General features: G+C 36.3%; 1 protein-coding gene across 1 annotated transcript; it reads right to left on the reverse strand.

The window, feature by feature from the left end:
- Positions 1-7,963: 7,963 nt before the first annotated feature.
- On the reverse strand, positions 7,964-12,545 carry LOC132556740 (neurogenic locus Notch protein-like). Its single transcript, XM_060221182.1, has 7 exons — positions 12,531-12,545; positions 11,636-11,978; positions 9,744-9,920; positions 9,485-9,598; positions 8,893-9,138; positions 8,466-8,666; positions 7,964-8,136 (listed from the first exon to the last, which is right to left on the reverse strand). Exons 1-7 carry the CDS (start codon positions 12,543-12,545, stop codon positions 7,964-7,966), a joined length of 1,269 nt encoding a protein of 422 aa, XP_060077165.1.
- Between the last annotated feature and the right edge of the window lie 42 nt (positions 12,546-12,587).

Genomic DNA, 12,587 nt, shown 5'->3' on the forward strand with positions numbered 1-12,587 from the left:
ATTGGTGTGACTCATCACTCATGATGTACTCCGCCATAACCTACCTTTTGATTTATGTGTATCATCACTTATGATGTACTCCGCCATAACCTACCTTTTCATTGGTGTGTCTCATCACTAATGATGTACTCCGCCATAACCTACTTTTGATTGGTGTGTCTCATCACTTATGGTTTACTCCGCCATAACCTACCTTTTGATTTGTGTGTATCATCACGTATGATGTACTCCGCCATAACCTACCTTTTGATTGGTGTGTATCATCACTTATGGTTTACTCCGCCATAACCTACCTTTCGATTCCTGTGTCTCATTATTCATAATTATTGCTTTTGATATGCTTTTGAACAACCGCTTTGCATTGTCGTGTTTTCAGGTCCAAACGTTGGCATATTTAGACTTAAAACTATTAAACTTTCCACCGTATACAAATACCAGTTTATCTGTATACCAAGTACTGAAAATGTCACTTAGATTAAGAAATTATCAGAATCGGGCCTACTTCAGATATTTTTCAGGGCTACGATCCGAATACTTTCACATTTTCAGTAAATAAAAATTACTATTTATAATGACTTCAAAGTGCCTAAGGTGCATGTTTTGTGTAATCTACCAGTAAACGCTGTCTCTGTTTTCATGTTTACTCTTCAGTTTAACCTTCCAGCTTAATTCTTTATTTCTTTAATTCAATATTCTCTTTTGAGTCTTCCCTATGTTGTGCATGGATGTCATTTACCAAGTCTTGTAAGTATCGAAGATACATGTACTTTTCATGACCAAATAATGAAAAATCTCCCCATTCTTACCCGTGCCTTCATCCTTCATCATTTCCAAACTAAACGCGCAAAATACTGAACAAATACCACGTACTTATAACTCCAGTTTCGAATTATCAATTGTAAACTTTATACAAATTACAATGCAAGCTAAAATGCAAATTGTATGCAAGATGTACAGCTAATATTATCTTCTGACCTTATCAAACGTAATGGTACATGAGAAGCTGGGAACTATTGTGTTTATGTACTTAAGATCTCTCATTATCATATTTTATCAATAAGCCCAATGACGATTTTGTGCACCCACACTAATTGTTATAGAAATCACGATGACTATAAAGATATATAATTTTTTAGAGCAATATTGTCGTAGTGGAAATGGCGAACACTAGATAATCGCAGATATGGTTAAATTTTCAATTTGCACATTTAAAACGCTGTTTGAAAACAAAACTAGCCAGATCAGATTTTATAATTTATTTCAAATAATTGTATTAGATTCGGCTTTTTTTATATTGGTAGTGCACGAGTATCATATGTAGTGAGAACGCCGCACGCAGGTCTACTATTTCTTACTGTTGATATTTGTTTACGGCCTTGACAGATATGTCGACAATACCGATCTATAATTTACACTAAACCAGCTGAAATACGTCATAATGGTATTCCTATTCTAGTTCCAGTTAAATCCCTTCAAAACTTCCTGCTTTTAACAATGGTATGGTTCACTGAATTGCACCTGTCCTAAACATACGTAAAACAACACGCATACAGTACTAAATACCTTTGGGTATCTGGATATTCTTTACTGGTGTCAGTTATGTAAAATCGAAATCGACCGACACAAGGGAGCCTGAAGCTGGTTCCCAATTCCTAGTTCCGAACTAAGAGCCAGATCCAAGTTCCATTTAAGGAAAACTTGTATGCTGAAAAAACGAAAGGTCCAACACGCATGATATAATTCTAATTCGGTACAGGAATCGAACCCACAATCCTTCAGATAAAAATTAAGACTATCATAGCTGTTGAAACGGAATATGTCTTATATGGAACTTATGTTCAAAATCCAGTCCTGTATAAGACCTATCCCACTGTTTATAGGGAGTGTGGTACGCATCGTATAGAGAGCAGTGTTAACATGGAGTACGGTACAAAACGTATTGACATCAGTGTTAACAATAGTATCGTATTACATATTGTAGTGGTGATTAAGATACACAACGATAGTGTCCATACCAGTAATTTTTACTCCTGAGCGGAGGTTTATTTGTAAGGACATGTCATAGTTCCACTACACAATAGTACACCATGGGTTTTTACGTTACCAAGCTACAAGAATGACGTGTTGTGTTTACAACAGGTAAAGCTATTACTCAATGCCTCAACCGTAGTCATCATATGATCATATTTGGTATTAATTATGTACTATGCAAATATTTGGTCTGGAAAACTTCCAACTCACTAACGAATTGATTGACCTGAGAAGGTTGTCCGACTTCTTCCTGTTTCCTTATATAGAAATGATAAAAACAACTCGCAAGGATAATTACTGATTGCAAATAAAAAAAATTATTATTTCATTTCAGAATATGCTATTGCACTGATATTGGTACAATTGGAATCGGACAGCAGGAATAGTCTACACAAACTATCTCCTTAAAGTAATAACACTGCATACTACGTGGTGGGGAAAGTGACCCCATACCTTGTCACGTCCATTCGTGAAATTGAACCCTGAATTGCATTCAAGGCCTAGTTTAATACAATTATCTTAGATACTTGATGTTCCTAATCACAAAAGTTCTACCAGTGTTTAGATAATTGTATCGTAAAAGTATGAAGTCTGAATAAACTGATGAATAAAATTATGATTATTCTATCATGAACTAATCTGAAATACAAAAATTCAAATCTGCGATTTTGTCAAATTAAACAATAAAACGTGAATGTTAAGAATAAATACTGCAAAATGGTATTTTACATGCCTCTGTACACACACTCTTTCTTTTATGGTCAGTTCAATGAAGATGGAATGTCGTAAGCGTTTATCTATATTCAGATCAATAATGATGATCTTAACGTGTTTCCTATAGTCAGATCATGGTTCAATTATCTTAACATGTTTCCTATAGTCAGATCATGGTTCAATTATCTTAACGTGTTTCCTATAGTCAGATCATGGTTCAATTATCTTAACGTGTTTCCTATAGTCAGATCATGGTTCAGTTATCTTAACGTGTTTTCCTATGGGAAGATTAAGGTTAAATTATCTCAATTGTTTCCTATAGTTATATCGAGGATCGTTATCTTGTTTTCCTATAGTCAGATTTAGATTTTATCGTGTTTTACTATAGTCATATCGGGGATGGTTATCTGAACGTGTTTCCGTATAGTCAGATTTAGCATTACGCGCTCAGTAACTGTTGTTATATTACTAAATTTCCAAAACTCAAAATCAAAGTTAAAGAATACAAATATTTATGAAGCAATTTAAGCACTTTTTACAATTCAACGTTTTATTGCATTTGAATTTTTTTAAAGAACCAAAATGAATTATATTTTGTTGTCAGCAATTTCGATTCATTTGAAAAATTCCCAGTTGATACATGTGTTATTTAATGTTTCTGAGAGCCTTTTGTACATTGTGTTCATTTAAAACTAGCCAAAGTTCGTGTTTAACCACGATAGTTTAACTATGTATATATATGTAAATGTTCGCTGTCTGGTAATCCCACAACTTCTAGATTCTACATGGTAACCCATAGTTAAAATAGGACTTTATTTTGATGGCCGTTCGAAATCACGTGGACATCATTCTAACGTGTTACATAAAATTGATACAAGTCATTATCACTATGGCTTATTGTAAGATATATAGTATTGCCTACTTAAGCCACTCCTTATTCTATTGATAACCTTTGAATATCTTAATACGCTGAATTCCAACGACGGTAATTACATCCTCGTTCTGATTAATATATCTACAATCTATGTTATGAACTTTTTAAGAAGTCGATTGTTTACCAAATGTTTATTCTATGGTGCCATGGATTTGAGGAAAATAACCTACGGCAGCTAAATCACGCGACTTACTTCCCGGTTCGAAGATACTGTAAACAAAAACTAAATCTAATTAGATTTGAAAAAACTCCGGTCGTAAAATAGTATTGTTTTCTGATAAATGTGTTAGCATCGTGAAAAATATATATCAAGGTCTAAGCTGTGATAGTTTACTCGGAAACAAGAAATAAAAATTAGATAAAACTTTCGTAGAAGTGGTATACCTTTCATAAACCTGCTAAAATATCGTAGTTGATTTAACAGCATTTACATGTGGAGATGAAATATGTCATTGAGTTTAATAGTTTATTCTGCAATAAACACTTCCCGTAAAACAGACTATGAACTACCACAACTCGTAGGCATAGAGGGATTTAGATAGCCCCTCATATGAAAAATGCCTAAAGGCGCGTAAATAGTTAGTATTTTAATTCAAGTGGTCTAGTATTTAAAATACCAAGGACGCTTAAATTCCCAATGCCAAATGTCATAACAGAGTGCTTAAAATGTCAACGACATCTACGCGAAAAAGTGGAGAGTAGTGAAAGGCAATACATTGATTTCCATAAGAGTAATATTGTATGGGCGGTTTTAAACAAGGGGAAGTGGTAGCTAAACATTTTTATCACACCTTGGTCCATCTGACGTTTTTTGATGCTCTCTGGAGAAAAAAAGTAACTAGGTGATGCAAAAATGGTGATCATGGCACAGCATTTTCGTTATGGAGAGCAAAATCAGAAAGGGCGTTTCTGCCCAGATTTCTTTTTAAATTCTCCATTTGATTAATGACACTATCGGCAGAATTTATTGAAGAACTCTCGTATTCTCACAGTTTGCTCATTCTCTGATATATTTCTATTCATACTAGTTCTATGTTGTTATATACGATATGATGGTTGCAATAGATTTACCACCAAATTTCCAGGTGGGAGTTCCTAGTCGATGGAATGTTATAACAATGACTTCTGAATCACCGAACATATGTGTGATCACTGTCGTACGATAATATCAGCAATGTTTTGTTAGGTAGTAATACCAATCTTCCCGGGAAATTTTAATCATTATAACTAAGGCTAAACACTTCCTTCTTCTCTTCGTGGAATCCATGTCATGGATGTTTTGAAGAAAATTATTGTAAAATAATACCTATTTAAAATGGCACCTTGGAATGAATCCAGATTTATTCTCTTGACTTTGCTTTGATCTAAACATATCTCCGCCATAACCTACCTTTTGATTTGTGTGTATCATCACTTATGATGTACTCCGCCATAACCTACCTTTTGATTGGTGTGTCTCATCACTTATGGTTAACTCCGCCATAACCTACCTTTTTATTGGTGTGCCTCATCACTTATGGTGTACTCCGCCATAACCTACCTTTTGATTTGTGTGTCTCATCACTTATGGGTTACGCCGCCATAACCTACCTTTTCATTGGTGTGTCTCATCACTTATGATGAACTCCGCCATAACCTACCTTTTTATTGGAGTGCCTCATCAGTTATGGTGTACTCCGCCATAACCTACCTTTTGATTTGTGTGTCTCATCACTTATGATGTACTCCGCCATAACCTACCTTTTGATTGGTGTGTCTCATCACTTATGATGTACTCCGTCATAACCTACCTTTTGATTGGTGTGTCTCATCACTTATGCTTTACTCTGCCATAACCTACCTTTTTATTGGAGTGCCTCATCAGTTATGGTGTACTCCGCCATAACCTACCTTTTGATTGGTGTGTCTCATCACTTATGATGTACTCCGCCATAACCTACCTTTTGATTGGTGTGTATCATCACTTATGATGTACTCCGTCATTACCTACCTTTTGATTGGTGTGTATCATCACTTATGGTTTACTCCGCCATAACCTACCTTTTGATTGGTGTGTCTCATCACTTATGATGTACTCCGCCATAACCTACCTTTTGATTGGTGTGTATCATCACTTATGGTTTACTCCGCCATAACCTACCTTTCGATTTGTGTTTCTCATTATTCATAATTATTGCCTGTATTATGCTTTTGAACAACCGCTTTGTAAAGTCGTGTTTTCAGGTCCAAACGTTGGCATATTTAGACTTAAAACTATTAAACTTTCCACCGTATACAAATACCAGTTTATCTTTATACCAAGTACTGAAAATGTCACTTAGATTAAGAAATTATCAGAATCGGGCCTACTTCAGATATTTTCCAGGACTTCGATCCGAATACTTTCCCATTTTCAGTAAATAAAAATTACTATTGATAATGACTTTAAAGTGCCTAATTTGCATGTTTTGTGTAATCTACCAGTAAACGCTGTCTCTGTTTCCATGTTTACTCTTCAGTTTAACCTTCCAGGTTAATTCTTCTCTTGTCATCTGTATATGACAATATTCTCTTTTGAGTGTTCCCTATGTTGTGCATGGATGTCAAGTCTTACCAAGTCTTGTAAGTATCGAAGATACATTTACTGTTCATGACCAAATAATGAAAAATCTCCCCATTCTTACCCGTGCCTTCATCTAGGTGGAATCAGTATCTTTTCCAAACTAAACGCGCAAAATACTGAACAGATACCACGTACTTATAACTCCAGTTTCGAATTATCAATTGTAAACTTACAAATTACAATGCAAGCTAAAATGCAAATTGTATGCAAGATGTACAGCTAATATTATCTTCTGACCTTATCAAACGTAATGGTACATGAGAAGCTGGGAACTATTGTGTTTATGTACTTAAGATCACTCATTATCACATTTTATCAATAAGCCCAATGACGATTTTGTGCATCCACACTAATTGTTATAGAAATCACGATGACTATAAAGATATATAAATATTTTAGAGCAATATTGTCGTAGTGGAAATGGCGAACACTAGAAAATCGCAGATATGTATAAATTTTCAATCTGCACATTTAAAACGCTGTTTGAAAACAAAACTAGCCAGATCAGATTTTATAATTTATTTCAAATAATTGTATTAGATTCGGCTGTTTTGTATTGGTAGTGCACGAATATCATATGTAGTGAGAACGACGCACGCAGGTCTACTATTTCTTACTGTTGATATTTGTTTACGGCCTTGACAGATATGTCGACAATACCGATCTATAATTTACACTAAACCAGCTGAAATAGGCTACGTCATAATGGTATTCCTATTCTAGTTCCAGTTAAATCCCTTCAAAACTTCCTGCTTTTAACAATGGTATGGTTCACTGAATTGTACCTGTCCTAAACATATGTAAAACAAAAAGTCTCAGCACTAAGTGCGGTTGGGTATCTGGATTTTCTTTACTGGTGTCAGTTGCGAAAATCGACCGACACAAGGGAGCCTGAAGTTGGTTCCCAATTCCGAGCTCCGGAAATGGGAGCCAGATCCAAGTTCCATTTAAGGAAAAAAATTCTGTTGACAAAACGAAAGATCCAACACGCATGATATAATTCTAATTCGGTACAGGAATCGAACCTATAATCTTTCAGATAAATATTAAGACTTTCATAGCTTTTGAAACGAAATATGTCCCATATTGAACTTATGTTGAAAATCCAGTCCTATATAAGACCTATCCCACTGTTTATAGGGAGTACACATCGTATTACGTGATCACGGTATAAGCGGCGGAACAAATATTATCATTTAGTTTAATGTTACTGTCTGTTCGATTCAATTTGGGACGAAATCACAAGCACAGTGTCGATCATTAAAATGAAAAAGGAAGGGTTGCGCCCAGCTGTCTTTCTATATATATTTTTATTCTGATAAAAATCGAAATGTCAACACATAATGACACAAAGTAAATGAGGATAACAAAAGTGATTTAAAACAGGAAATGTAACGATCACTTTCTCCCCAGACACCAATCAATCATTCAAACTATTACATACACGTATTATGTTATAGTATTTACCATTACGCCTTAACTTATGGCGTAAACAAAACACACGGGGTACAGAACAAGTCAACTTTGGATTAGCGTTGATTGTGATAGAAACGGATGCTGTGATTGTTATATATATATTTCTTGAACTCTTGTTAGATTTTTTTTACTGGAAGTTACAAAAACATCGCTCGTGTTTTTTATGTTCGGTCTGTTTTTTCCCTGGGTTTGTTTTACATGTAACTTTAACAAGCTATATTAACATTGTTAGTATTGCACAAATCCCTGTGGTCGTCACAAATTTTACTGAATGCGGACGATTTGAGTTTGGCGATGAATTCAGTCTTTGCAGATAATATGAAAGTGGAGTCGGTACAGTTGATTGCACTACTTGTATTCGTACTTGTAAGAGAATATGCTGAAATATAGAAGACGTGATGTAATCAGTTGGAAATATCATTTGAGAATGAATAAAAGGCATAATATATTGTGGTATTGTACACTTGTTCATGACAAACAAGACAACACTTTTTTACAAAAGCTGCGATGTCAATATCGCGCATAAGTCTAATGTGTTAATTGTCTGATTAACTTACATTTTATACATACCAAATATTTTGTAAATTACTTCTATAGAGATAATACATATACGATATTATATAATGAATTGATGTACATCTATGAATTTTTATTGCTTTACTTTTTTTTTTTTTTTACATAAATCTGCACACATAGTATTCAACTTACATCTGCAGGTGAGCGGTTCCTGGGTGATAGGGGCCCAGTCTCCGGATGCCCCGCAGACATACCATTGGTCAGGGTCAACAGAGACGGGAAGAAAGTAACCAGTGTGACAAACAACTTGGCAGTACCGACCGAAGTCTGTCTTCCAGTCGTTACACACTACAGCACCGTTCTCGGGCACCAGCAGGTCCTCACACGGCGTAGCTGAATAGAGGACAGTAGACTATGACTACGACTCTATTTAGGCTGCACATGGCATAGTCACAAAGGAGTCAGAAAATATTCAAATCATCTTGTCCAATAGATATCTGAAGTATTGTTTACAACATACATGTACAAACATTTCTCTCATAGCGTGCGTTGTACTCTGATTAATTCTTAAAATCATATTTGACATGTTTTGTGTTTTAAAACCAAGCACAATACTTACGTTTCACATCAACATTTATAATACATTCTGCAGTCTGTCCGTTAGAGGGTTTCACTGTTGCATATTGTATCACAAAATCACCCCAGTGAAATTCGCTTTCCGGTTTGGGATAATTTGTGAAAACTTGTACCTCGTTCCCAAAAGGATCGAAGATTGTTGGTGCCGTCCAGTTGACGAAATGTAGTGGGGACGTGGCATTGGCACTAATGTTGAAATCACAGCCTGTGATCACAGGGGGCTGTATATCTGGAGTGATATATTCATTTAGATTTGATTATAATTATCGAGATACTATTAACTATACTGCTCTAATTGGACGTACCTTCATGAAAACGGAGACGTGCTAACCTTTTATTTGAAAAGACTTTACCTTTGTCCAGTTTGATGAGCTTGTTTATAACGTGTCTCCTTTCAATCACTTTTACATATCAAATATACCATGGTATTTCAATTAGAAATATACGTTATCGATCAATTAAAAAAATTTGTGCTTGTGCATTGCATTGAACACGTTCCGATTCGAAATAAACAGTCACTCAGTTACCATTTGTTTGTACATCTGTAATCTATACAACAATGTCTATTTACAAACCTTCTGCACATGTTAAACCACTCCAACCAGGCAGACAGGAACAGGTAAACATCTCTACATTATTAGTACACGTGCCACCATTAGCGCACGGGTTACTGGAGCAAGTGTTCGAAACTGATGAATAAACACAAGAGCACATTGTTATTAAATTTGTAAAACACTGGATGGAATTAAGTTAATAACCAAGAAAAGTACATATAATTCAAAATGTTAGATGTTTATTTCTAAATATAGTATATACTTATATTTCTCTACGTACATGCGCATCTTGGGTTAGTCCCACTCCACGTTCCGGACAGCTGACATGTCCTCGTCTGTCCACCATCCACCAGCGTGTAATGAGTGTTACAAGAATATCCTACACTTGCCCCATACGTGTACACACTTCCGGTCACCTGACCATTATCTGGAGGTCCCGGGTGACCACAGTTTATTTCTTGTAAGAGAGAAAACAAATAGCATTTACGGTATGACATACTGACTTTAAAAGTTAAATTGAAGAATGAAGTGATGACATAACAACTTTGTTTAATGTTTAGTTTTTCTTATGTTTGTCGGCTTGAATCGAAGCACGTGCAAATGATAAAAAAAAGTGTACACACTTTATGTACACGAAAATATCAGTTCATTACAACATATACTATTTTTACGACAAAATGAATTTCATAAAAATCTCCCATCGCACCAAATACCCATCGCACCAAATAAAATGCTACACCTCTCATCGAAAGCGTCCGAGCACAAGATGTGATAGTAAGATATAGTCATTAAAAATATCCATTTAAATGTCCCTTTCGTATCAACAAAAATGTAATAAAGAAGAAAAATTGTCTGTATTAGATTCCCAGTTATCATCAACATCAGCTTCGGATTAATATTGCAATGTACCAGTTCAAAGCTTGTTTGTACATCGCGTGTAGACGATGGTGTATAACAGTTTCATCAGGAGACATTGCAATAAAGTGCACCACTCACTTTAGATATAAAAGTATGTAAACAAGTAATAGCGACTGGTGGTGAACAGTTATAAAACTGCGATTAGACATAATGTGTCCTACTTGCAGCTATCAAAATGTTTCAAGAAAACTGGACAAAAATTACACTAGGTGTCGAAGGGCTGTCAAATACTATTCAAATAAAATCAAGCCAAACTCTGAACATAAACAAGATTGTACTAAAGAAGCACAACTGCATAGCACCTTAACACAATTGAATAGCACATTCAATACAGCTTAAGAGTAAGATACAGCCAAGCAATGAACTCAGCTGCATCATACAGCTATTTCGGCCGTGTAGGACTCGTCAGTGATGCTACATCATACTGCTGTCTCGTCCTTCTAGGACTCGTCAGTGATGCTACATCATACTGCTGTCTCGCCCTTCCAGGACTCGTCAGTGATGCTACATCCTACTACTGTCTCGCCCTTCCAGGACTCGTCAGTGATGCTACATCATACTGCTGTCTCGTCCTTCTAGGACTCGTCAGTGATGCTACATCATACAGCTGTCTCGCCCTTCCAGGACTCGTCAGTGATGCTACATCATACTACTGTCTCGCCCTTCCAGGACTCGTCAGTGATGCTACATCATACTGCTGTCTCGTCCTTCTAGGACTCGTCAGTGATGCTACATCATACTGCTGTCTCGCCCTTCCAGGACTCGTCAGTGATGCTACATCATACTACTGTCTCGCCCTTCCAGGACTCGTCAGTGATGCTACATCATACTGCTGTCTCGTCCTTCCAGGACTCGTCAGTGATGCTACATCATACTGCTGTCTCGCCCTTCCAGGACTCGTCAGTGATGCTACATCATACTACTGTCTCGCCCTTCCAGGACTCGTCAGTGATGCTACATCATACTGCTGTCTCGTCCTTCTAGGACTCGTCAGTGATGCTATTGGCCTAAATTTTGAAACCTAGAAGGCGGTTGAGGAAATTCAATGTGATCGAAAGAAAAGTCAGTTACCAGATGGGGAGGTGAACTAGCCTTATAATTTAAGAAATTTTGTAATTTTAAGCACGCTTTTACATAAACATACACAGGTGTAATTGCTAGCGTGACATGGTATTATCTGAATACTGCATTTAAAGATCACACCTCAGATATTATCTTAAATTGGCATACCATAAATTGAAAACTCCTACTTACGGTAATTGCAGCAATTTCCATAATAACCAGCAACGCATGTGCAGCCACTTCCGAAACTACTGCCACCGTTGTGGCATACCTCGTTACATCCGGAGTAACTATAAGCAAGATCACTTGTCGCACAGTCACTGAATTCGTCACATCCTTCGTAAAAGAAGATATTCACCAGTCTCTCACGTTGTCTCTGACCGAAGCAAGCGCTAGTACAGTCAGACCATGGTTGCCAAGCAACCCAAGAACAGTTGCAGTGGTTCCAGGTTGCAGCACGTCCTCCTGATACAGAGCGGTATGACAGCTGCCATTGTGTCAGCAGAACCAGAGATCCGCCGATGAACAACGCTATCTGAATTAATAAGTGACTTATCGGATACAGATTTAACAGAGACAACAAGTCACACCACCAATTTATTACGGGTTAGCTTGATAAGTATGTACCCAGAAGAGAGAAAATCCCATTATCGGCTCTACTCGAAACAAGACAGCAAGTAAAAATCGAAAGATTCGTATGAAAGTGATAGTTTTTTCAGTAGTTATTGAAAACGGTCGTATTTGTATACAAATGAACAAAAAACATGAACTCCGAAAGAGGTACATGTTATTAACAATATTTCGATTACCAGGGTCATCTATACACGTGTGCAGTGTGTTGTTTTAAATCAAATATAAAAGCTATGGCATATAATATACGCGAAAGTTAAACGATGAAGGATCTATGTAACTAGAAAAGTTATTATGACATTCTTAACGGCCCGTCAACACATAAAAGGTCATTAGGTCCATCAAACGGTAAAACACACAGCGAAACTAGAGAAGAACTATTATATAGGCACGATCAAATCAATAAGAATGGAGATTTTAGTGGGCATATCATCATCAAGAATAAAAACATACTTACATTTAGTTCCCCCATATCTCAACTGCACTTGGAAATTTTACAGGATACTTCCGGCTT

The sequence above is a fragment of the Ylistrum balloti genome, unplaced genomic scaffold (assembly GCF_031769215.1).
Source record: "Ylistrum balloti isolate Yb309-2 unplaced genomic scaffold, AGI_CSIRO_Ybal_v1 Utg370590, whole genome shotgun sequence".
Classification (NCBI taxonomy): domain Eukaryota; kingdom Metazoa; phylum Mollusca; class Bivalvia; order Pectinida; family Pectinidae; genus Ylistrum; species Ylistrum balloti.

Bases quoted from the DNA above. Each gene is read 5' to 3' on its own strand.
- LOC132556740 (XM_060221182.1), bottom strand. The intron at 9,921-11,635 runs GTAAGTAGGAGT...CTCTCTTACAAG, and splicing joins TGGAAATTGCTGCAATTACC to AAATAAACTGTGGTCACCCG. The intron at 9,599-9,743 runs GTACGTAGAGAA...TTTATTCATCAG, and splicing joins GACTAACCCAAGATGCGCAT to TTTCGAACACTTGCTCCAGT.